Source organism: Ochotona princeps, chromosome 18 (genome assembly GCF_030435755.1).
Source record: "Ochotona princeps isolate mOchPri1 chromosome 18, mOchPri1.hap1, whole genome shotgun sequence".
Taxonomy (NCBI): Eukaryota; Metazoa; Chordata; class Mammalia; order Lagomorpha; family Ochotonidae; genus Ochotona; species Ochotona princeps.
The window spans coordinates 43,556,212-43,577,920 of record NC_080849.1 but is presented as its reverse complement, the minus strand read 5'-3'; the positions used below and the strand labels follow the sequence as shown (position 1 = coordinate 43,577,920).

The 21,709-nt window shown below is 43.8% G+C and overlaps 1 protein-coding gene across 4 annotated transcripts in view; it reads right to left on the bottom strand.

Moving 5' to 3' along the window:
• SMCHD1 (structural maintenance of chromosomes flexible hinge domain containing 1) overlaps positions 1-18,596 on the bottom strand; it is a 140,872-nt gene extending 122,276 nt beyond the window's left edge. For 3 of the 4 annotated variants that reach the window (XM_058677106.1, XM_058677103.1, XM_058677104.1), the window contains exons 1-3: positions 18,048-18,474; positions 5,876-5,951; positions 4,767-4,928 (exon numbers count right to left, since the gene is read on the bottom strand). In XM_058677106.1, the coding sequence (XP_058533089.1) occupies positions 4,767-4,928; positions 5,876-5,951; positions 18,048-18,233 (424 nt within the window). In that variant the 5' untranslated portion in view covers positions 18,234-18,474. Of the gene's footprint in view, positions 1-4,766; positions 4,929-5,875; positions 5,952-18,047 lie in introns of all 4 variants that reach the window. The other variant, XM_058677105.1, reaches the window with a different exon arrangement.
• Between the last annotated feature and the right edge of the window lie 3,113 nt (positions 18,597-21,709).

Below are 21,709 nucleotides of genomic sequence, written 5' to 3'. Positions count from 1 at the left end.
ATACTTAGAAAGGGGGAGGGAGAGCAGAGAAATCTTACATCACCCTAGAAGGTGTGAGGAAGACGGGAAATATAACCAATCAGGATCATAACTGGTAACTCATAGACAACAGACTTGAATTAGCATTAGACAATAGCAAAACTAAAAAGGCAAATGGGGGAATCAGGAGTAATCCTAACAACCTTTTAACAGGAGGTCATGCGCATAGAGCAGGGAGGGGTCCCCAGAGTGGAGCAGGCAAACAGAAGGAGGCTTTTATCCCAAACCTGAATTCTCCTAGATCCTCACCAAGGAGCACCGAGAACTACATCCCTACTGCCAAGGAGACCACGGGGAAATGGAGTGCCTTCAGAGACCAAGAACTCTGAGGTCAACCACCCCCATCTGGATCTACCACATAGGATGGAAGAAGCCCAAATCCTGCCTTGCAGGATCCAAGGGCATCAGAACGACAACCAGGATCCCTGAGCGGTCCACAGACACAGAAGAACAGTAAACTTCCTTCAGGACTAGGGAGAGGAGCTTTCTCTGGTCCTTGCCTGCTTCCAATTTTGGGTCCCCACCCCCTCTCATAATAACCATCAGGATCGCTCCAGAAACCCCTCAAAACAAACAAACAAACAAAACTAGGATAGACAGAGAACAACAAGGAAAGCTTAGAAACAGACAGGAAACGGTCAGCGGGGATGCACTTATAACTCACTGGGTGGGACACAAAGATTAGTTACTCCTCACTGGGGTATGGAAGATTTCTCTGCACACCCCTCCTAAACGTGTTCACCTAAACTGTTGACATATATCCTGTTAGAATTATAGAGTTAGACCACCTGAAAAACAGCCAGGTTTAGCGAAAATATGCTTCAATGCTATAAACTGCTAAATACTAAAATTAAAATAGGCATGAGACAGCTGAATAACAATCTAAGCCATTTTAAGGTGTATAGAACATGGTTGAATATAAACCAAAATTGAAATGTCTACGAAGAAGTCACAGGCTGTGGTTCAGAACTTGCATTTTCCTATTAACATATTGGTTAATCAATACCATGTCAATTAATGCCACAATGTTGTAAATGGTTGGAAATATTATGTTAGGGCTTTTAATTGATTGGGATGATACTCTGTCGGCTCTACCTTCAGACCAGAGATGGTCTCACCAAGAAACCATTGAACTTACCAGGACAATAAGATGCTGGACTTTATGCTTGGTAAATACCTCCAATGAAAGAATCTCAACTGAATTTGAACTATGGAAATGCAACAAGGTGGAGCAATCCGCCGTGGGGGGAGGGTTTGGGGAGGGGCGGGGGGAATCCCAGTGCATAAAAAATGTATCACATAATGCAATGTAATTAATTTTTTAAAAAATGAAATGCAATAAAAATGTTAAAAGATATTTTACAAAACACACACACACACAAAAAATTAAGGTCTGAAGCTGTTAGATACAGCAAGTAAAACTGCCACCAGCAACAATGGCATTCCACATGCATCCTAGTTCCTATCCTGGCTGCTCCACTTTGGACTAGGCTTCCCGAAAAGGGTTTGGGAAAAGCAGCAGAATGTGGGCAAATGCTTGAGCCCCTGCCAATATACAGGAGACCTAGATGAAGCCATTGGCTTTGCGGCTGTCCCTGGAGGCTATCCGGGCAGTGGATAAGTGGGTGGAAGATCTCTGTCTCTCCCTTTTCCTAACTCTTTTAAATAATTAAATAAAACTTAAGAAGATATACACACACACACATACCAGAGTTCAGACCTGAATCAATTCACTAACAGAAAAATACAGAAAGAAATTATCAACATCACTTGAAGAAACATTGGCACACAACCAAGAACCAGAAGCAGGGAAACAGAAGCAAGCAAAGACTCAGCAACATACTACACAGAGTATTCAAGAATAAACACCGAGATTTTCACATAATGGTAGTAGGAAAGAAAATGTATACAACACATTTGGAAGGTAATTGAGCTGTATGCAAAGCCTTTAAAATAAATACATCTACTGACCTCACAATGATGCATTTAGAAATTTATCAGCAAAGAATCAAAATTTAATCATTCTGAAATATTTAAGCACCTACTAGGTGTTAGGCATTGTTCTATGAACTGACTACAACAAAGGTCCTGTTCTTGCAGATCAAACATTCTGATGGAGCAAATAGGAAGATGTAATCATAATACATTAATCCTGCAGCATGTGAGATTGTATTATGTGCTATCCAGAAAAGAAATCAACCAGGGCCTGGCACAGAAACCTAGTGGCTGAAGTTCTCGCCTTGCATGTGCCAGGATCCCATATGGATACCAGTTTGTGCCCCGTTATGCCACATTCTATCCAACTCCCTTCCTGTGGCCTAGGAAAGCAGTACAGGATGGCCCAAAGCCTTGGGACCCTACACCCACTTGCGACACTTGGAGGAGCTCCTGGCTTCAGATCGGCGCAGCACTGGCCATTGTGGCCACTTTGGGAGTGAATCATCGGACGGAAGATCTTCCTCTCTTCTGTCTCTCCTCCTTTCTGTATATCCGACTTTGCAATAAATATAAAATAAATCTTAAAAAAAAAAAGTACTAAATAAAAAAACCAGTAAGACTCTTAGAAGAATCGATCTGATTTTTGTCCTGGAAGAACAAAACGATGATCAACACGTATGTGGAATACTGTATGTAGCATAGGAGTCATTTAACACATATGTGGAATACTATATGTAGCACAGGAGTCATTTAACACATCAAGGTTCCCATTTTAGACCATCCTCATATGATGCTATGTGGGCAAATAAATGAACAAAGGTTGAATTCATGAGGTAAATTTGTACTATTTTCAATATGAAACTAAAAATGACTTTTTTTTTTTGCCATTTCCATGTAAGTCACTACTATAAAGACAGCATTTAGAGCCATGGGACCAATGCAATAACCAAGAAGCAAGAGAACAGAGAAGCAAGGACTAAGACATGAGTGAGCTATTCCAATCCTTAGAAGATGGAGGAAGAGAGACAGAGCAGGCAGGGAGGCAATAATAGGTGGTTTCTTTTTTTTTAACATTTTTGTTTTAAAGATTTATTTTTATTTTTTTATTACAAAGTCAGATATACTGAGAGGAGGAGAGACAGAGAGGAAGTAGAGCTGCCGGGATTAGAACCAGCGTCCATATGGGATCAAGGCGAGGACCTTAGCCACTAGGCCACACTGCCAAGCCCAATAGGTGGTTTCTTATAATCCAACTGAAGAAAACATATCAACACGGAGAAAGAGATAAAGCCATGTCAGATATTGCATCAAGTGAAGTAAGAACTGAAAAACTGGGCATTGGATTGTCACTGGTAATCCTTAAAAAACAGGTACTATAGAATGCCTGGGCAAACATCTGGTCAGTGCAAGAACGAAAGAGACAGCCCTTGACTCTACTAACTCACTAGCAGTATGGTCCTAAGCTAGTTACCTAAAATCTCATAGTCTCAGTTTCTTGCAAAGTAGGTTGACTACCTCTGTCATTCCCTAACATCATCCACTGCATGGGATAAAGTTTAGATGAGCTAGTGCTCGGCACAAGGTCTGGCACCTACAGCTGATGGCAGTAACTGCAGCAGCAACAGCAGTAAGGATGTGACAAAGCTGGAGTCACAAGAACATGCAGTCATCTGTAATCAGATAAACACAAAGCTCACATCATCCATGTACCACTAACATACGCATCTGTTATTTTAACATACTTAAAATTCCATTTAATTCTTTAACAAAATAGAAAATTAAATAACTATGCATCATATTACACCATCTAAAAATTAAAAAATGGAAAGGTCTGAAATGGTAAACACCAAACAAGTGGTGATTACATTTGGATGATAGAGATACGGATGTTTGTTAAGTTTTTTGGTTTATCTACATTTTCTAATTTCTAACTTCCTGCAAATAATAATGCATGAATAAGAAAACATTTCAATAAAAATTTTATAATGAACTAAGTTGTATTAAAATTTGACAGAAGAATCTACTAAATCCGCTGATTTGTAAAGATCACTAGCAAGTACGAGGAAAACAGCAAACAAAGTTAGAAGGAAATGAAGACAACACAGACCACTTGTGCAATTCAGTTATATAAATTTGTAAAATAAAAACAGAATGAATCAGGAGAGGACAGGAGAGAGAAGGAAGTAGAGATTCAATATTCCTTAGGAGCTTTAGAGGAATGAATTGGATCAGGTCAGCTGTAAGAAAAGCATACTCACTCTGAAGATGACATTGGTAAAAACAAACATAGTTAACAAAGAAGTTGAGAAAGGAAGCCCAAAATGCCCAGTCAGTTTTCTAATAAAGAAGAAAGGGAAGACCTACAAAAGGTCACATGGAGGGCCCGGCATGATAGTGTGGCGTAGTAGTTAAAGTCCTTGCCTTGACCACGCCGGAATCCCAAATGGGTTCTGGTTCTAATGCTGGCAGCCCTGCTTCCCATCCGGCTCCCTGCTTGTGGCCTGGGAAAGCAGCTGAGGACGATGGCCCAAAACTTTGGGACCCTGCACCCACATGGGAGACCCGGAAGAGCTCCTGGCTTCTGACTGGCTCAGCTCCAGCCATTGCAGCTGCTTGGGGAGTGAACCATCAGAAGGAAGATCTTCCTCTCAGTCTCTCCTTCTCTTTGTATATCTGCCTTTCCAATAAAAATAAATAAATCTTTCAAAAAAAAAAAAAGCCAAATGGAACATACGCCAAGGGGTAAGAGAGTGATGGCTTATCAAAATTAGTGTCAATAGGATACTTACGCAAAGGATTCTGTCCTTCACTTGCATAATATTCATACATGCCACTTTTAACCAGTGTATCATAGTGAGGTAGGAAGTCAATTCTTTCCTTTGTAGCAGTTAGCAGTAGCTGATTCACAGAATGCAGCAAGTACAGAGTGACTCCATCTTTAACAGTTTCATCTGTAATTAAGAGTTAAAACTTCATGTTAAGTTCAGCACCAGAAAGTCAATGATCTTTTAATTTTGAATATGTAAACTTAATCTATTAAAATACCTTTTTGCAATGGTATTGGCAAATCCCCAAACAATAGCTCACCTACAAATTCAGTCATATTTTATTAGGCTAGTCAATGGGATAGCAGTAAACATTTCCATAAGCCTAAAACAATTTTTAAAGTTAAATCATAATAGAAAATCAGAAAATCTACACCAGAATATCACTGCTAATACAAATGGAGAAAAACTGTAAAACTCAAAAGAAACTGGGCATAAAACACTGGCAATTAATTGGATAACAAAAGATAATGGCAAAATTCAAGTTGGTGAGGAGAATTAGCTTAACAGCACAATCCAAAGACCTGTGCTAGCTGTTATACAAGGGTTCATTTTCTGTAGCGAACATCAACTAACATTTTTACAAACTGAATTGAGTAAGCTGAATATAAAGCCAATTTCTCCCTTCACCCCCAAAAATGTAATTAAAAATCATCAATAATTTTAGAAACTTATCTGTGTGATAAAGTAGTAAATGTGTTAAATACTAAACATATAAGATACATGGAGAACGCATCATGGCACAGCTCGTAAAGCTGCCGTCTGCAATGCTGGCATCCCATGTGAATGCCGATTCACACCTCAGATGTTCCATTTGTGATCTAGCTCAGTGCTAATGACCTGGGAAAAACAGAAGAGGAAGGTCACACCCCCGGGTCCGCGCCATCCAGGAGGGAGATGTGGGTAAGCTCCTGGCTCCATCCTGCTCACTGCTGGCCATCTTAGCCAGCTATGGAGAGAGTTGAAGGATGGAAGCTAACTCTTCTTCTCTCTAAATAAATCTTAGCATAAAGAAAAGTAATAAATAAAACACGCTAAATATAAAAGCATGAAAAATAGTATTATTTACTTACCAAAATTATCACTGGTAATTTCTTTCCGACTTGTTGTTGTGATAACAAATTTCTCTTCAGGTGAAATGCCAAGTGTCTATTCAAAATAAAAATAAAACAACTCATTTCAGAAAGGAAATTAATACATCGTTGAGGGCACTTCGGGAGTGAACCAGCGAACTAAAGATCTTCCTATCACTCCTCCTCTCTGTAAATCTGACTTTCCAATAAAAATATATTAATCTTTTTAAAAACATTTGTAGTGACAGTTCTCCTTGGCCACTTTTCTTCCAATCCAGTTTCCTGTTACTATGCCTGGGAATGCAGCAGAAGATGGCCCAAGTATTTGGACCACTTGGATAGGATTCTAGGCTCCTGATTTCTGTCTATCTGAAAAACTGATCTGCCTTTGCAATAAAACTAAATAAATAATAATAATAATAAAAAGTGCATGAGAATTGCCACTGGGAGAAGACTTGATGCAGGAGCTTGGGAAACTCCTTCATTAGGATGCAGACCCTGCAGGTGAGCCCAAGAAGCACAGCAAGGAGCAGCTCAGATCATGCAGGTTACAGTACCCGCCATCATACATGTGGGTCAGGTCTGGGGACAGACCAGTCTCGGCCAGTACATACACCCACAGGCGATCAGAGAACCAGGGCAGGGGGAAGGAGGAGCCAGATCAGGCCACAACACTAGCCAGTTCACATTAGGGCTGGGACAGCAATCAGGCTGCACTGGGATAGGCTACAGCACCCACCAACAGGAGCTAGAACAGGGGACAGACTAAACTAGGTCAGGCTGTGCAATAAGACTGTGAATGCTGAGGTGAGGCAAGTCATGCCAGTCTGAGCCCAGCAGGGGCCAGGCCTGTGAATCCTAGGGACGGAGGATCTGACAGGGCTCCTCGGGTAGCTTGGCTCAGGTCCTGGAGCCCACGTGTGTGATAGGGGATGGGTTTCTAAACCCCAGAATTGGGGGAACCAGTCGGGTGTATCGCCGCCACGACACTAAAACGATGAGGTATGCTATTGAGGGTCTGGTAAAAGCAGGAACCACAACTGGACCCCTCACTGCCAAAAGCGGCTGCGTTTAAATCCTTATCTCCGCTGCTCCTGTCCACATTGGTCTAAGCTTTCCTCCCCGCTTCTCCAGCCCTCTTTCCACCACCCTTCTTCCCATATTTCTTCGTTCTCCCTCATCCCGTCTTTCCCTGTCATCGTTGTCCGTCTGTCCGTCCCGTCCTTCTGTCCCTAGCTTTTACCGGCTACTTTTATATTGTTCTCCACCAATCACTTCTCCCTGTGGGTCCACTTGGAGCTATCCGATAAGCCAGTAGCAATGACATAATCACAGTGGGGGCATTAGCCTATCCCTGTGACTTCCCATTTACCTGCTGGAGAGACCAACCCCGCCTGCTGGCCCTGGGCTAGCCGCCATCTTGCCGCGGCCCCTCTCAATCCCAGAATGGCTTCAGCAACACGCTCTCCAAACGGGTGTGGGTCACTTGGCCCAGATCCTGGGGCCCACCTTCTAGGTGGGTGTTGGTTTTGTGAACCCCAGGGGTGAGTGATCCAGTGGGGCTTGGGTCTCCTGTCCCGGGCCCTGGGGCCCGCCTACTAGGTGGATGTTGGGTTCGTGAGCCCCAGGGGTCGGGGATCCAGCGATTCTTGGGACACACCTGGCCCAACTACTTGGACTCACATGCAGGAACATGTCCTACTTAATGAAAAAGGTGTAGCAGTGGACCATAGGCCCTGTTGGAAAAGGAGAATATGGCAGCACATTTGGTGTTGTAACAGAAAAAGAACAGAACTAACTAGACATCTACCCCAAACAATGACAACAAAAAATCCCAATGAATGGAACCAATGAACATTGGGACGGTGACATCATCCTTGGATCAGTGAAATCAGCAGCATTTCAGAACTATCGAAACCACTTGGACAAAACCCTCAGAATATGTACACACTGAGACTCTGGGTTGACATGAAGTGGCGGTTCCTCATTCCTGGTGTGTAAAGTCATGAGAGGTTTCTCCCTTTGTCTGTCCCCTTCCCCCCAGGAACAACAAGAAATAGCAAATTTGGAAGCAATGAATTCACCCAATTTTCCCTAAACCTAGATCCTTCCCACCCTGATCAACCATGTAATCATTACTTAAAACAATGAAATTAAAAGAAAAAGAAAAGAAAAGAAACTAGAAATCCACTGAGTAAGTGGGTTACCATACATTTGAAGGAGCTGGAAAAACAACAAAATAATCCCAAAATTAGCTGAAAAAAAAAATCAAAATAAGAGAGGAAACAAACCAAGTACAGACCAAAAAAACAATATGTAAGACTTCCAATTAAAGAGCTGGATCTGTGAAAAAATCAACAACACAGATTTCCCACTAGCCCAACTAATCAAAAAATGGAGGGCCAAGATATACAAATCAATAGAACCGGAGATGAAAAAGGAAATATAAAGGATACCTCAGACATGCACAGAATATTCAGGAACTATTACAAGAACAATATGCGAAGAAATCAGAAGAACTAGAAGAAATGGATAGATTTTTTTGACACATACAATTTACCAAAATTGAATCAGGAGGTAGTTAAAGATCTAAATAGACTTATAACCAGGATGCTGATTGAACCAGTGACTGGATTCCTCCAGACAAAGAGCCCTGGACCAGATGGCTTCACTGCTAAATTCTACCAAAGGTTTCAAGCATTTACCGCCCTTCTCCACAAGCTTTTCCAAACAGAAAGGAAGGAAATTTTTGCAAATTAATTCTATGAAGCCAATATAACCTTAATACCAAAGCAAGATGAACACACAACAGAACTACAGACCGGTATCTAATCAACACAGACACAAAAATTCTCAACAAAATACTAGTCAACAGAATCCAGTAACAGTTAGCGTCTACAACCATACCACCCTGAACACGCCTGATCTCAGAATCCAATAACATATCAAACAAATCATTCACCCAAATCAGGTGGAATTTATCCCTTGCATACGGGGATGGCTTAATATGTACTAATCAATAAATGTCATATACAACATCTACAAATTATATAAAAACCATAAGATCATCTCAATAGACACCTTGGAATGAACCTAACTAAAGACACAGAAGACCTCTATGATGAAATTATAAATCATTAAAAAAAAAAAGAGAAAAATATAAAGAAAAGGATACTAGCTTCATAAGCACATAAAAAATGAATAGAGGGCCCAGTACAATAGCCTGGTGGCTAGGTCCTCAGTTTGCATGTGCCAGGATCCCATTTGGGTGCCAGTTCATGTCCCGGTTGCTCCACTTCCCTTCTAACTGCCTACTTGTGGCCTGGGAAAGCAGTTGAGGATGACCCAAAGCCTTAGGACCTTGCACCCACATGGGAGACCTGGAGGAGGATCCTGGTTCTTGACTTCAGATCAGCTCAGCTCCAGCCACTGTGGCCACTTGGGGAGTGAACTAGAAGACAGAAGATCTTTCTCTCTGTCTCTCTTCTCTCTGAATGTCTGCCTTTCCAATAAAAATAAATAAATCTTAAAAAATAAATAAATAAAAGACATTGAAAGTTGAAGAAATTTACCACGTTCCTGAATTAATAGAATCGACATCATCAAAATGTGCATATTATCAATTGTAATACACAGATTCAAGGAAATCCCAATCAAAATCCCAACATTCTTCTCAAATAGAAAGCATAATACAAAAACTCGCCTGGAAACAAGAGACCACAAATAGCCAAGGCTATCCTGAAATATAAAAAATAAGGCTGGAGAAGTCACAACTCTAGACCTCAAGACATATTACAGGGTAGTGGTCATTAACAGTAAACAGGGAAACTCAATGGCAGCAAAACAAACCACCCTGCGAAGAAAGAGGCAAAGGAAATGAGCAGGCATTTCAAAAGGACAAACTGAAATGGTTAGTAGACATGTGACAGACTCCCTACCCAGAAAAACACAAATAAAAGCCACACTGAGGTTCCACCTAACTCCAGTTAGATCGGTTAGACTGCTACATTTGGAAACCAACTAATATAATAGCTCTTGCCAGAGTGGATGTGGGAGGAAAGTAACCTATTTCGGGTGGAAGTGTAGCCTGCTACAACCACTCAGAAAGTCAGCAAAGCAAGTGCTGACAACTGAAAACTGATCTACTATATGACCCAACTATCGCATTCCCTGGAATATATCGAAAGGAAATCTGCATATAAGAAAGTGACCTGCAATTCTAGATTTATAGCAATGCAATTCACAATTATGAAGACACAGAAATAACCAAGATACCCACCAAAAAAGGAGTGGATGAAGAAACTGTGGTACATCTATTCCATGGAATACTATTCAGACATTAAGAATGAAATTCTACCATTTGCAACAAAATGGTAACAAAATGGTCCTAACTTGAGATCATAACACTCAATGAAATAAGGCAATCCAAAAGGACAAATGGCATATGTTCTCTCTGAAATAAGGTAACCTTCATGCAAAACACAAGCCAGATATGTAGGTAAACAATAATATACATACACACATATACACACACATTTTCATAGATGAACTGTATAATGAAGACTAGCACACCAGGAAGTGAAGCTACACTGCAGTATGTCTCTACTCCCAAAAAGGACTCCCAATGAAGCTATTAATACAACTTGCCAATAGACTACTACAGTTTCCACCACTGCTAATATCTACAATGCCATGATCCACTTAAACAGCAAAATGTTGGACTTGTGACTACCGCTGAAGGGGGCGTGGATTCTTGCGCTTATGGAACCATTTCACACACTTAAAAGTAACTGGTGAGGAAACAAGCTTAAATGAGGCCAGCACTGTGGTGCAGAAGTTTAAGCCACTGCCGACAACATAAGCATCCACGGCCCCCGCTAGAGTCCCGTGTGCTCTGCTTCCAATCTAGATCCAAACTAAGGTGCCAGAGAAGCAGTGGAGGACTGGGTGCTGTCACCCATGCGCAGTGATCCCAGATGCAGTCCCAGCTCCTGCATTCAACCCGGCCAGGACTGGCAACTGAGACCCCTCTGGGAATGGATCAGCAGACGGAAAATCTGTTTTCCTCTCTTCCCCCTTTCTCTCTGTAACTCTGCCTTTCAAATACATACAATGAATCTTTTTCAAACTGGACTACTCAGGGCTTAGGTTGTAACAATTGACTGATCCTCTGCCTGCAGACACCAGCATCCCATATGGGCACATATTAGTGTCTCAGTTGTTCCACTTGCCATCCAGCGCCCTGCTTAGGGCCTGGGAGAGCAAAGGACGGCCCAAGGCCTTGGACACCTGCAGCTGCATTCGAGACCCAGAAGAAGCTCCTGGCTTCAAATCACTGTGACCTTTGCTGTCATTTGGGGTGTGGATATGTCTGTCTCTCCTCTCTTGTAGATCTGCCTTTCTAATAAAAACAAATCTTAAAAAAGAACTACTCAATAAACAATACTGAAACAAGTAGTTAATCACATGGAAATAGATACAATTCTCATCTCAACACATTTTAAAGTAAATTCCAGATTTCAAGTGCTTACAAAATTACAGATAAACACAAGATTTCTGGAAAGATATAAACAGTACAAGCCATAAAGGAAAAGGCTAGAAAACTTGGGAGGATGTTAATTCTCACCATTTACTAGAGAATTTAAAATAAGTGTTCATCAGGCCCAGCTCAGTAGCCTAGTGGTTTAAGTCTGTGCCTTGCACGTGCTGAGATCCCATATGGGCTCCAGTTTGTGTCCCAGCAGCACCGCTTCCCATCCAGCTCCCTGCCAGTAGCCTGGGAAAGTAGCGGAGGACAGCACAAAGCCTTGGGACCCTGCAACTGTGTGGAAGACCTGGAAGAACCTCCTGGTTCCTGGCTTTCGATTGGCTCAGTTCTAGCCATTGTGGCCACTTGGGGAGTGAACCAATATATGGAAGATCTTCCTCTGTCTCTCCTCTTCCTCTCTGTATATCTGCCTTTCCAATAAAAATAAAAAAATCTTTTTAAAAATGTTCATTATTCCCCTATGTATGTGAAAACTTTAAAAGTTCTGATCCTACCATGAACAGGTGTCTGTATGAGGAAACAGAAACACACATTGCTGATCGGACTAAGAACTAGCACGGACATAAAGAAAGCAATGCTGCACGTTCCAGTAAACCGGAATGCTCACACCTTCTGCAAATCCACTTTACAGAAATAAAGACGTGAACATAAGCCAGGAGTAAGAGTCTATTCGTTTAGCAGACACTAACTTCACTAACTTTACAAAGTTTCATTAGGTTTTCACTTAGTTTTGACTATTACCTGTTAGTCCATGGCTGCTCTCCCATCTCTACAGTACTGCAACTATCAGATCAAGTGCTTATGAATCCTAAAGAACAAAGTAGGCTTTTACAGTTCCTGAAGATTATGTGCAAATGATTTTTAAGATTCATATCTATCTGCAAAATTTTCACATCAAATCATGCCTGTCAATTTGTACATAAATCTCTTTTTAATTTTCCTGAAGACTCTTCCAGAAAAACTGCATTAGATATTCATCCAGATCATCGCTGATTACAGGGAAGCCGCCTCCCAAACTGGCCCTGTATCTTTATCTAAGGAGAGCAAGACCAACGCCTTATGCCCCTCTACAAACACAGATAAATTGTGTTGGCATTCCTAATCCTGTTTCATCTAACAGTGGCAGTACAGACGCTCCTCTATCACAATGAGGTTATGTCCCAACAAGCTTATTCTAAGTTGAATATATTCCAAATCTAAGAGATTTAATAATACACAACATACCAAAAATAAGAGTTTAATATGGTTACCCTTAACATGCTCAGAAATAGGCTATTTACAGTAGCCTATGATAGATGGCCAAAGTCATCTAACATAATTATAGCCTACTTTATAATAAAATACTGAGTATCTCACCTACCTTGAATACTGCACTGAAAGCAAAAAACCAGAATGGTATAGTACAGTCTATCACTAGCCTGGGAAAAGATGATATTTCAAAGTGGTTTCTTCTGAATATGTACCAGTTTTACACCAATGTAAAGCTGCAAAATCCTCAATCAAACCATGCAGAATTATGTTTTTCTGGACTAGAGAGTTCATTGTCTTTCAATTTTTAATCCACATTAAAATAAGCAGAGAGTGGCATTTACTCTAGTGATCAAAATGCCCACCTCCATACTGGATAGGGACCTGACCCCCAACTCCAGCTGCCCACCACTCGAGACCCTCAGAGGATGGCGCAAGTTGACGACCTGGTCTGAGCTCCCAGCTCCGGGCAGCAGGCCTGGCCCACCCCAGCCAATCTAGGTATTGTAGGACCAAACCAGCACATAGAAGCTCCATCTCTCTGCTGCTCAAATTTTTAAAAAGCTTTTGTTTTTTTTATGAATAGAATGGTGGTTACAAGGAGCCAGCTAGCAGGAGCTGAGGTTATGTTAGTCAAAGGACATAAAACTTCAGATAGGAGGAATAAATTCAAGAGAGCTATTGTTAAATACAGTGAACATAGAGCTAAAAATAAAGTATCATATATTTTTTAATGACCTATTTATTTGAATCACAGAGTTTACTTCCCAGATGCCTACAATGGGCCAGGACTGCATCAGCCCAAATGCCAGGGGCCAGGATCTCCATCTAGTTCTCCCATACGGATGGCACAGACCTGGACTTGGGCCATCTCCCACTGCTCTCCCAGGTACAGATCAGGAAGACAGTGGATGAGAAGCGGAGAGTCCAGAACTCCAACTGATACTCTAATATGCACACAGGCATCCCAGGCATCAGCTCACTGGCTAATTCCATAATGCTAGCCCCTCTGCTCCTGAGAATTATGAATAGATCTTATGAGGTGCATGTTAAAATAGCCATTTCACTACACACACTAAACATACATAACACAAAACACAATATACACTATAGACATAATTTTTACTAATTAAACTTGTTAAAAATTTTAAATGAAAATCAGCTGGCCTTATACACCCATATACCCCTCTACTGCACTGACCTCTATGTCTATATTACACATCAATACTGTACTGTATCACTGTAGCTTTATGCTCAAGTCCTCAAATCACTTTTAGTCATTTTGTTCCTCTTTCTATACCGTTTTTGCTGCTATGGTTATTTCAGGTGCTTTGTATTTTAATATAAACCGTAAAAGTTGCTCATCAATTTATATAATAAACTGAGATTTGGGGGTCAGGTGATAATAAAACACAAGCCACTGTAGAAACAAGGTATAGTGTACCCATACAAAGAAAAACGCAAGCAAGAGTTCTCAAAATTGCGGAGGTTGTGGACACAGGACTTGGCATCTAGAGCATATATGAAAAATAACCAAGGGGCTGGTGACACAGCAGGGGTAAGGCAGCACCTGTAACACTGCCATCCCACACAGCCACCAGACGTCCCAGCTGCTCCACTTCCCACCACGGTGTCCATCGCGAAAGGCCTGAGACTTACAGCCCAAGTGTTTATGTCCTTGCTACCCACAAGGGAGCCCTGGAAGAAGCTCCTGGCTCATTGCTTCCAGCTGATCCAGCCCTGACAGTGGCGACCACCTTGACAATAAATCAGAAGTTGGAAGATTTCTGTTTCTCCTTCTCCTTTTGTAGCTCTAATAAATAAATAAATAAACAAATGACTCATTTTCTTCTCTTTGATTCTGCAGTCTTAAAGGTTCAGGTGAGCCAACAGCGGCTAATGGGCCCCATCCAGTTCACTTTAAGTTTTTATTTATTTATATTTCATTTTGAGAGGCAGAGAGAAATAAAAAAATGAAATAAAAAAAAAAACCTTTGTTGGTTCACTTTCCAAATGGAAGCAACAAACCAACCAGGATCCCAGGATTCAATGAGTGTCTTCCACAAGAGTGGCAGGCACCAAGCAACAGAGAAAACATCACTTGCCGTTTCCCACCACGTATACCAGCAGGAAGCTAGAGAGAAACGGAGCCGGGATCTACACCAGGCACTGCATCCGTCCGGGATGCAGGTGTCCCGAGAGCTGGTTTAACCCTCCACACCAAATGCAGGATCTACACCACGCACTGCGTCCGTCCGGGATGCAGGTGTCCCGAGAGCTGGTTTAACCCTCCACACCAAATGCAGGATCTACACCACGCACTGCGTCCGTCCGGGATGCAGGTGTCCCGAGAGCTGGTTTAACCCTCCACACCAAATGCAGGATCTACGTTTCGTTCTCCCTTCTGGGAATGTTCCCCTATTGCCACAAGGGAAGCGTTCCTTAGTTTAGGATTCATAAAACTCTCTGGCACTACATTTACTGGTTTATATTTCACCTAAATAATTTAGTGTGATATTTTGCATTCTCTCCTATGGAAGATAGTAAAGACTTTAGCAAGCAGTGTTTGGGGAGTTTTCTTTAAATGTAAACCTTTAAAACATTGACCTATGGCCGATGGCCTTGATAGCCTAGTGGTTAAATCCTTGCTTTGTATACGCTGGGATCCCACATGGGTGCTGGTTCGTGTCCTGGATCCTCCATTTTCCTTCCAGATTCCTACTTGTGGTCTGGGAAAGTAGTAGAGGATGGTCCAAAGCCTTGGCAACTAGTACCCACATGAATCACCTGGAAGAAGCTCCTGACTCCTGCCTTCAGGTCGGCTTAGCTCAGCTCTGGCCGCTGCAGCCACTTGGGGGAGTAAACCTTCAGACGCAAGATCTTTATCTCTCCTTCTCTATAAAATCTGCCTTTCCAATAAAAATAAATAAATCCTTAAAAAAGAAAAGAAAATCAGGCGTGGCGCAGCAGCCTAATGGCTAAAGTCCTCACCTTACATGCGCTGGGATCCCACATGGGCGCCCGTTTGTGTCACAGCAGCACCGCTTCCCAATCGGCTGTTTCTGGCCTGGGAAAGCAGTCAAGGACAGCCAAAGCCTTGGGACCCTGCACCCGTGTGAGACCTGGAAGAGGTTCCTGGCTCCTGGCTTTGGATCGGCTCAGCACCGGCCATTGCAGCCGGAGTGAATCAACAGATGGTGATCTTCTCTGTCTCTCCTCCTCTCTGTATATTTGTCTTTGCAATAAAAATAAACCTTTTTTTAAAAAAAGAATCATGTGATAAAACGACGATATATTATTTCCTCCGCTTTAAAGGACAGTTTTTCTTAAAAAAAAAAAAAAAAGACTAATAAACTACTGAACAAAACAAAGAAAATTCACCTAGATTCAACCCTAGTTTCACTAGTTAACTGTGTAATTTAATTCAGGATTACAGAATTCAGTTCTTCATGTATGTAATAAAAAAAAAAGTATGGAATGGTGGCATAAGCAAGCAATGCTTCAAAAAAAAAAAAAAGGCTTTCTCAGTCCTTTTTCTTTTTAATTCTTCCAGCTCACTTCTAATCAAAGTTAGTGTTTCTCTACCCTAACAGAAAAATAGTGGAAAGGGGAAAAATTAATCAAAACCATTTTCTTTGATTTTTAAAGTTGAACTGCTGGAAGAAGGACCAAGTGTATCTGTTCCCTATAGTGAAGAACTTCATTCTTAGCAGATTGGTGTAACAAAAAGTATATGGGTTCAGGCTCTGAAAATGATCACAACTTTTACTATCCGACTCATGTTAGTGACCAACTGCAAGGGTGAGCTTACACTTCTGTAATAAAAGCTTAATAATCTTCCCCTAGCTATCTAGCAAAGTTACTGAGCCAGCCTACAGAGAGAAGGCAGAAAGCAGGAGAAACACACACAACCTTTTTGAAAAAAGAAGAGCTTTAAAATGTTCCTGACTATTGATATGCAGGAATTTAACTTCTAAGATCCTAACAAAATAATAATAAAGACAGAAAAAAAAAGCTATTTATCAAAAAAGTGTTTCTCACAGCATTACTTACCACTGTGGGGGATTCTGTTTTGTCAAGCGTTACATTTAATGCTAGTTATTTATATTTACACTATTTACAACAGACACACCTGACAACGTTAACCTAATACTTTTTACAATGAATAAAGCCTACTTCTTCCTTTTGAGTTCTGTATTTTCTTTAATGTGCAGAAATCTTTGCAACAACAACAAAAGTAAAGAGTTTGGCTTTTGGGACCCGGTTCTACATGCAGGGTTGTAAATTCAAAGCATTCAAAGAACATTCATTTTGCAAACGCAGCGGAAACGGACAGGTGTCGATCTTCATTCACTTATCCCACTCTGAGCTCTTGCAAGGTGCCAGGCAGAGTTCCAAACACCAAGAACTGCAGGTAGCAGAGCAGTTAACACCAAATAAAACCCTTGCTCCCACACCACGGTCATGCTCAAATCAGAACTTCCATCATTCCAACAACTGTACCGAGTCATGTGCCCCAAATGCGTCTAAGCCTATCAGCCTACGGAAAAAAAGCACAAGTGTTTCTCAAAGTTCTTTCTCCTCGGACGCTTGGTTTTCTTAATAGCTTAAAAATGATCCCACGTGGTGACTTCGGGGCCTCCTCATAGTCCTTCTTCAAACAGCTCGGGCAATACACGCCGGAACCAGGAGGCACAGCCCAGCTGAAAGCAGGTTTTCCCACCCAGTCATTCATTTTTAAAGCGCACCGAGACATCGAGTGGACGCTCCCCATGGACGCCCTTTGATGTTCCTCAGGACTTGCCCCGAGGCGCCACGGCCCAGAACAACCGAAGGAGAGCAACTCCAGCTCCGAAGCCACCTGCAGCAGCGACTGGGGCGCCCCAGGAACCCGCCGGCGTGGGCCCTGACGCAACCTTGGCAAACGAGGAAGAGCCTCCCCCTCCGACCCCCCAAATCGGGAACAATGAAGTAAATATCTCCACTCCAGGAACTTCAACAAGTCGTAAGCACCACAACCCTCACAACAGAGTCTTCGCTTAGAGCCCCGCTCGTCACTGAGAAGATCAAAAAGTTCACCACACACCGGCCCGCCCCATCACGCTGCAGCCCAACGAGCCCCGAGGGCTCACGCCTGGGCGGCCGGGCAGGAGCGGAAGGACCCGAGGCCGGGGCCAGCGCCGGACCCAGGTTCCCAAACCGCAGGGGTCACTGGCGTGGCGCCCCCCTTTTCCCCACGCCCCGAGAGCCCAAGAAGCCAAGGCGGCGGGACTGGGGCTGGGTGACAGGTTTATTACCCTGGGGTGAGCCACCCGGGTTCCTCCGTCACCCTCCCACCCCAACTCCACCCCGCGCGCATCCCTCTCGTTCGCGTACCTGGCACACCGAGGCGCGGAAGCCCGCGTAGTCCGAGCGCTCTCCGATCTGCAGCGCCCGATCCCCGAGCTCCGACTCCTTCTCGCGCCGGTCAAACAAGTACACGGTCCTGCGGCCGTCGCCCCTGCCGTCCTCCCCAGTCCCCACCGAGGGCCCGCCAGACCCGCCATCGCCCGCCGCTGCCATATTGGGGAAAAAGGAGAAAGGACGGCGGCCTCGCCCACGGGCCGCCTCCTCGCTCGAGTTGCGGGCTCCCCGCGCGGCGCGCCTTCAGAACCAGCCCCAGGGGGCGGCTCGAGGCCTCGGCCCGGCGCCCTACAGCCCCCCGCTCGGCGACGGCGACGACGACGGCGGCGGCCGCGAGGATCACCCGGGAACCGATTCAAATGCGCTCCTGCCCGTCCCCCACGTCACTTCCGCAACCCGCGGCTCCAGAGGGACCTAGAGGGAAGCGCGGCGCGTTCCTCTGAGGGCCGGCGTCCAGCTCCCGCCGCCAGCCACCAGGGCCTCCCGGAGGGAACCACGAGCCGGGCCGCCAACCCGGGCTGTGGCGCAGGAAGAAGAGGGGCGGCGGGGACGGGGCGGGGCGAATCCAGCAGGCCGCGCGGGAGGGGGCGGGGCTCGGCCGCCCGCCCCCTGGGCTCCGGAGGCGTGGAAGGACGCGCGGCTTTGAGGGGGTGGGGGCGCCTGGAGCCCGAGGCAGCAAAGCCAGGCCCGGGAGCGAATGAGGGGCGGGGGGAGTCTCCCGAGGTGGCTGGCTGTTTTGCTTACCTGGCGGAAAGGGCAGCCATGGTGCCTTCCCGCCTCTCCTCGCCACGGCTCCGACGGGACCCGGGGCTGCGGCTCCGGCGGCTGAGGTGGCCGGGACGCCGCCGTGGGGAAGCGTCCGGCCCGCCGGCCTCGCCCAGTGCAACTTTGCCCCCCCACCGATGCGTGCACGTGGGTCCCCACGTGGAGACAGCAGTCGCCGAGAGACAACACCCCCCCCCCCCGCATCCCGCTTTGTTCCACATCTTATTTCTTAGTACTTCGAGGTGGGCTGCAAATTCCGAGGGCCACCGAGGCAAAACTGATGTGTGAGATTTCAGAATCGAATTTTCTGGCAACCTCGGTGTCCTGAGGGCTCAAAGGGTGTCCTGGGGCGGGAGTGTCTCCTGCAGCCCTTCACCCCGCCGACCTTGGGCTGTAAGTTGTAAATGAGAGTTAACGTCTACTCCTTGTTAGGGCTCAAGTAGGTGTTTGTGAAATACTTAACGCAGAGTACACTTTAAGCCAAAGCCATTCGTATGGAATTTGTTTCCTTCACTAAGCAGATCCTGGTAGTGTCCTAACAAAAGATGCCCTTGTTGGACTGCTTAGATCTACTCCACATTTTTTTTTTACGTGTTTTAACTTGGGAGTGGTGTGGCCATCTGTAGTGTCTCAGGTAGCAGCTCAAGAATTTCCCAGTCTCCAAAAGTCTAGATAATATTTCACATGTTTTCTCCGTTATGGGTTTTGTCAAACCTCTTGGGGTTAATTTTTTAGTGGACAAACTTGTTCATCTGTTAGAAACCTCCACTTGCTAGTTGGTACCCGTATTCCAGGATCCTGGGGGTGAGGAATAAGAAGGAATCCTTGGCATGACAGAAGATACCGCAGCGAGAAACACAGTTGAAACGGAAGTGTGAAGACGTGTTTGGAGACCAACTAGTGTGGTTGGAAGAGCAAGGGAGACACAGCGTTTTGAATCTGTATACCTTCTCTGTAATGACAAGATATACAATGCCAAGGACATAAACACAAACTGTTTACATCTATAGAAGGTCATGATCACCTCTTAAAAAAAAAAAAAAAAAAGAGGTTCAAAATGCTGCCAGAGACATGTACTGCAGCTTTAGGGTCAAGTGTTGGTGGAAATGTTGAGGTGTATCTTCTCAGATAATGAGAATTCATTTCTTGGATGGCAATGTGCCACCCTGAAGCAGTCTGGAAACCACTTACCTGTCACTTCTGTTCTCAAGAAACTCCACAAACAACTTTTTCAGGGGTGAGGGGGATTATGAGCTTATTTATTATCACTAAATAAATAAATTGTGAATTTCTTTTTAAAAAAAGATTTATTTATTTTTATTGGAAAGTCAGATACACAGAGAGCAGGAGAGACAGAAATATCTCCCATGCACTGGTTCATTCCCCAAGTGGCTGCAAAGGACAGAGCTGAACTGACCCGAAGCCAGGAGCCAGGAGCTTCTTCAAGGGCTCCGATGCAGGTGTGCGGTCCCAAAGCTTTGGGCTCTTTGACTGCTTTCCCAGGCCACAGGCAGGGAGCTGGATCCTAAGCAGACCAGCTGGGACATGAACTGACACTCATTTGGGATGTCAGTGCTTGCAGGGGGAGCATTATGAAGTTGAGCCGTCACTCTGGACCCTAGATTGGATGGTTCCAGTAAGAGAAATGAGAAGATTCAGATGAGGCTGGCTTGGTTCAAGAGGCAAACTGAAGCCTCCGCTAATGGCTGTTGCTTTCTATGCACGAAGATTAACTTCCTTCTCAAAAAAAAAAAAAAGAAACTCAAAAGCTGTTCCACTGCTTTCTACTGCTCTCTATAAAATTTAGGACTTGATTAATTTTCTAGCATGAAGAATAACTGCATTCTGAAATAGGCTAACTTACATAGATTTGTTTTGAAGCAGTGTTGAAGATGTTGCATTTCATTTTTTTTTTTCATCAGCTGCACAGATCATGTTGAACAGATAAAGGTTTTCTGTAGTAGCTTCCTGAAAAGATAAGATCCAGTGCAGCAGCCTAGCGGCTAAAGTCCTCGCCTTGCACGTGCTGGCATCCCATATGGGCACTGCTTCTAATCCCGACAGGTCCAGCCGCATGGCCACTTGGGAAGTGAGCCAGTGGACAGAAGATCTTTCCTCTCTGTCTCTCTTCTCTGTATATCTGACTTTCCAATAAAAATAAATCTTTTTTTAAAAAAAAGGATCATTTGATAACACTATGGTATATTATTTCCTCTGCTTCAAAGGACAGCTTTTCTAAATTCTAGGAAAGTTTTCCATAATCATTGATCTTGTGTTTACCTTATAATGCTTCAGTTATGGGGGGATGTCATGGGGTGCGCATAAGTACTAATTATATGGGGCTTTATGATTTATTTATTTTATTTATTTATTTATTTATTTATTTATTTATTTATTTATTTAAAAAGGCAGATATGCAATCAGAAGAAGAGACAGAGAGGAAGGTCTTTCACTTGCTGGTTCACTCCGCAAATGGCTGCAATGGCCAGAGCTGAACCAATCCAAAGCCAGGAGCCTGGAGCTTCTTCTGGGTTTCCCATGTGGGTGTAGGGTTGCAAGTCTTTGGGCTATCCTCCACTGCTTTCCTAGACACAAGCAGGGATCTGGATGGAAAGTGGAGCAGCCAGGACACAAACCAACACCCATATGGGATCCCGAAGCTTGCAAGGTAAGGATTAGCTGGTTGAGCCATCCTTCCAGGCCCCATGTTTCTCATTTTATTGTTTTTTTTTTCCTTTAATATTAATTAAAACAAAAGAATGGCATTCCAAGTCACGGGAGTGTCCATGTCGTTTCTGGGATGCCCTCATTAGGAGCAGCTCGGACTACTGGAGTTAATTTGAATATTTTCCTGAAGCTATTAATATTAA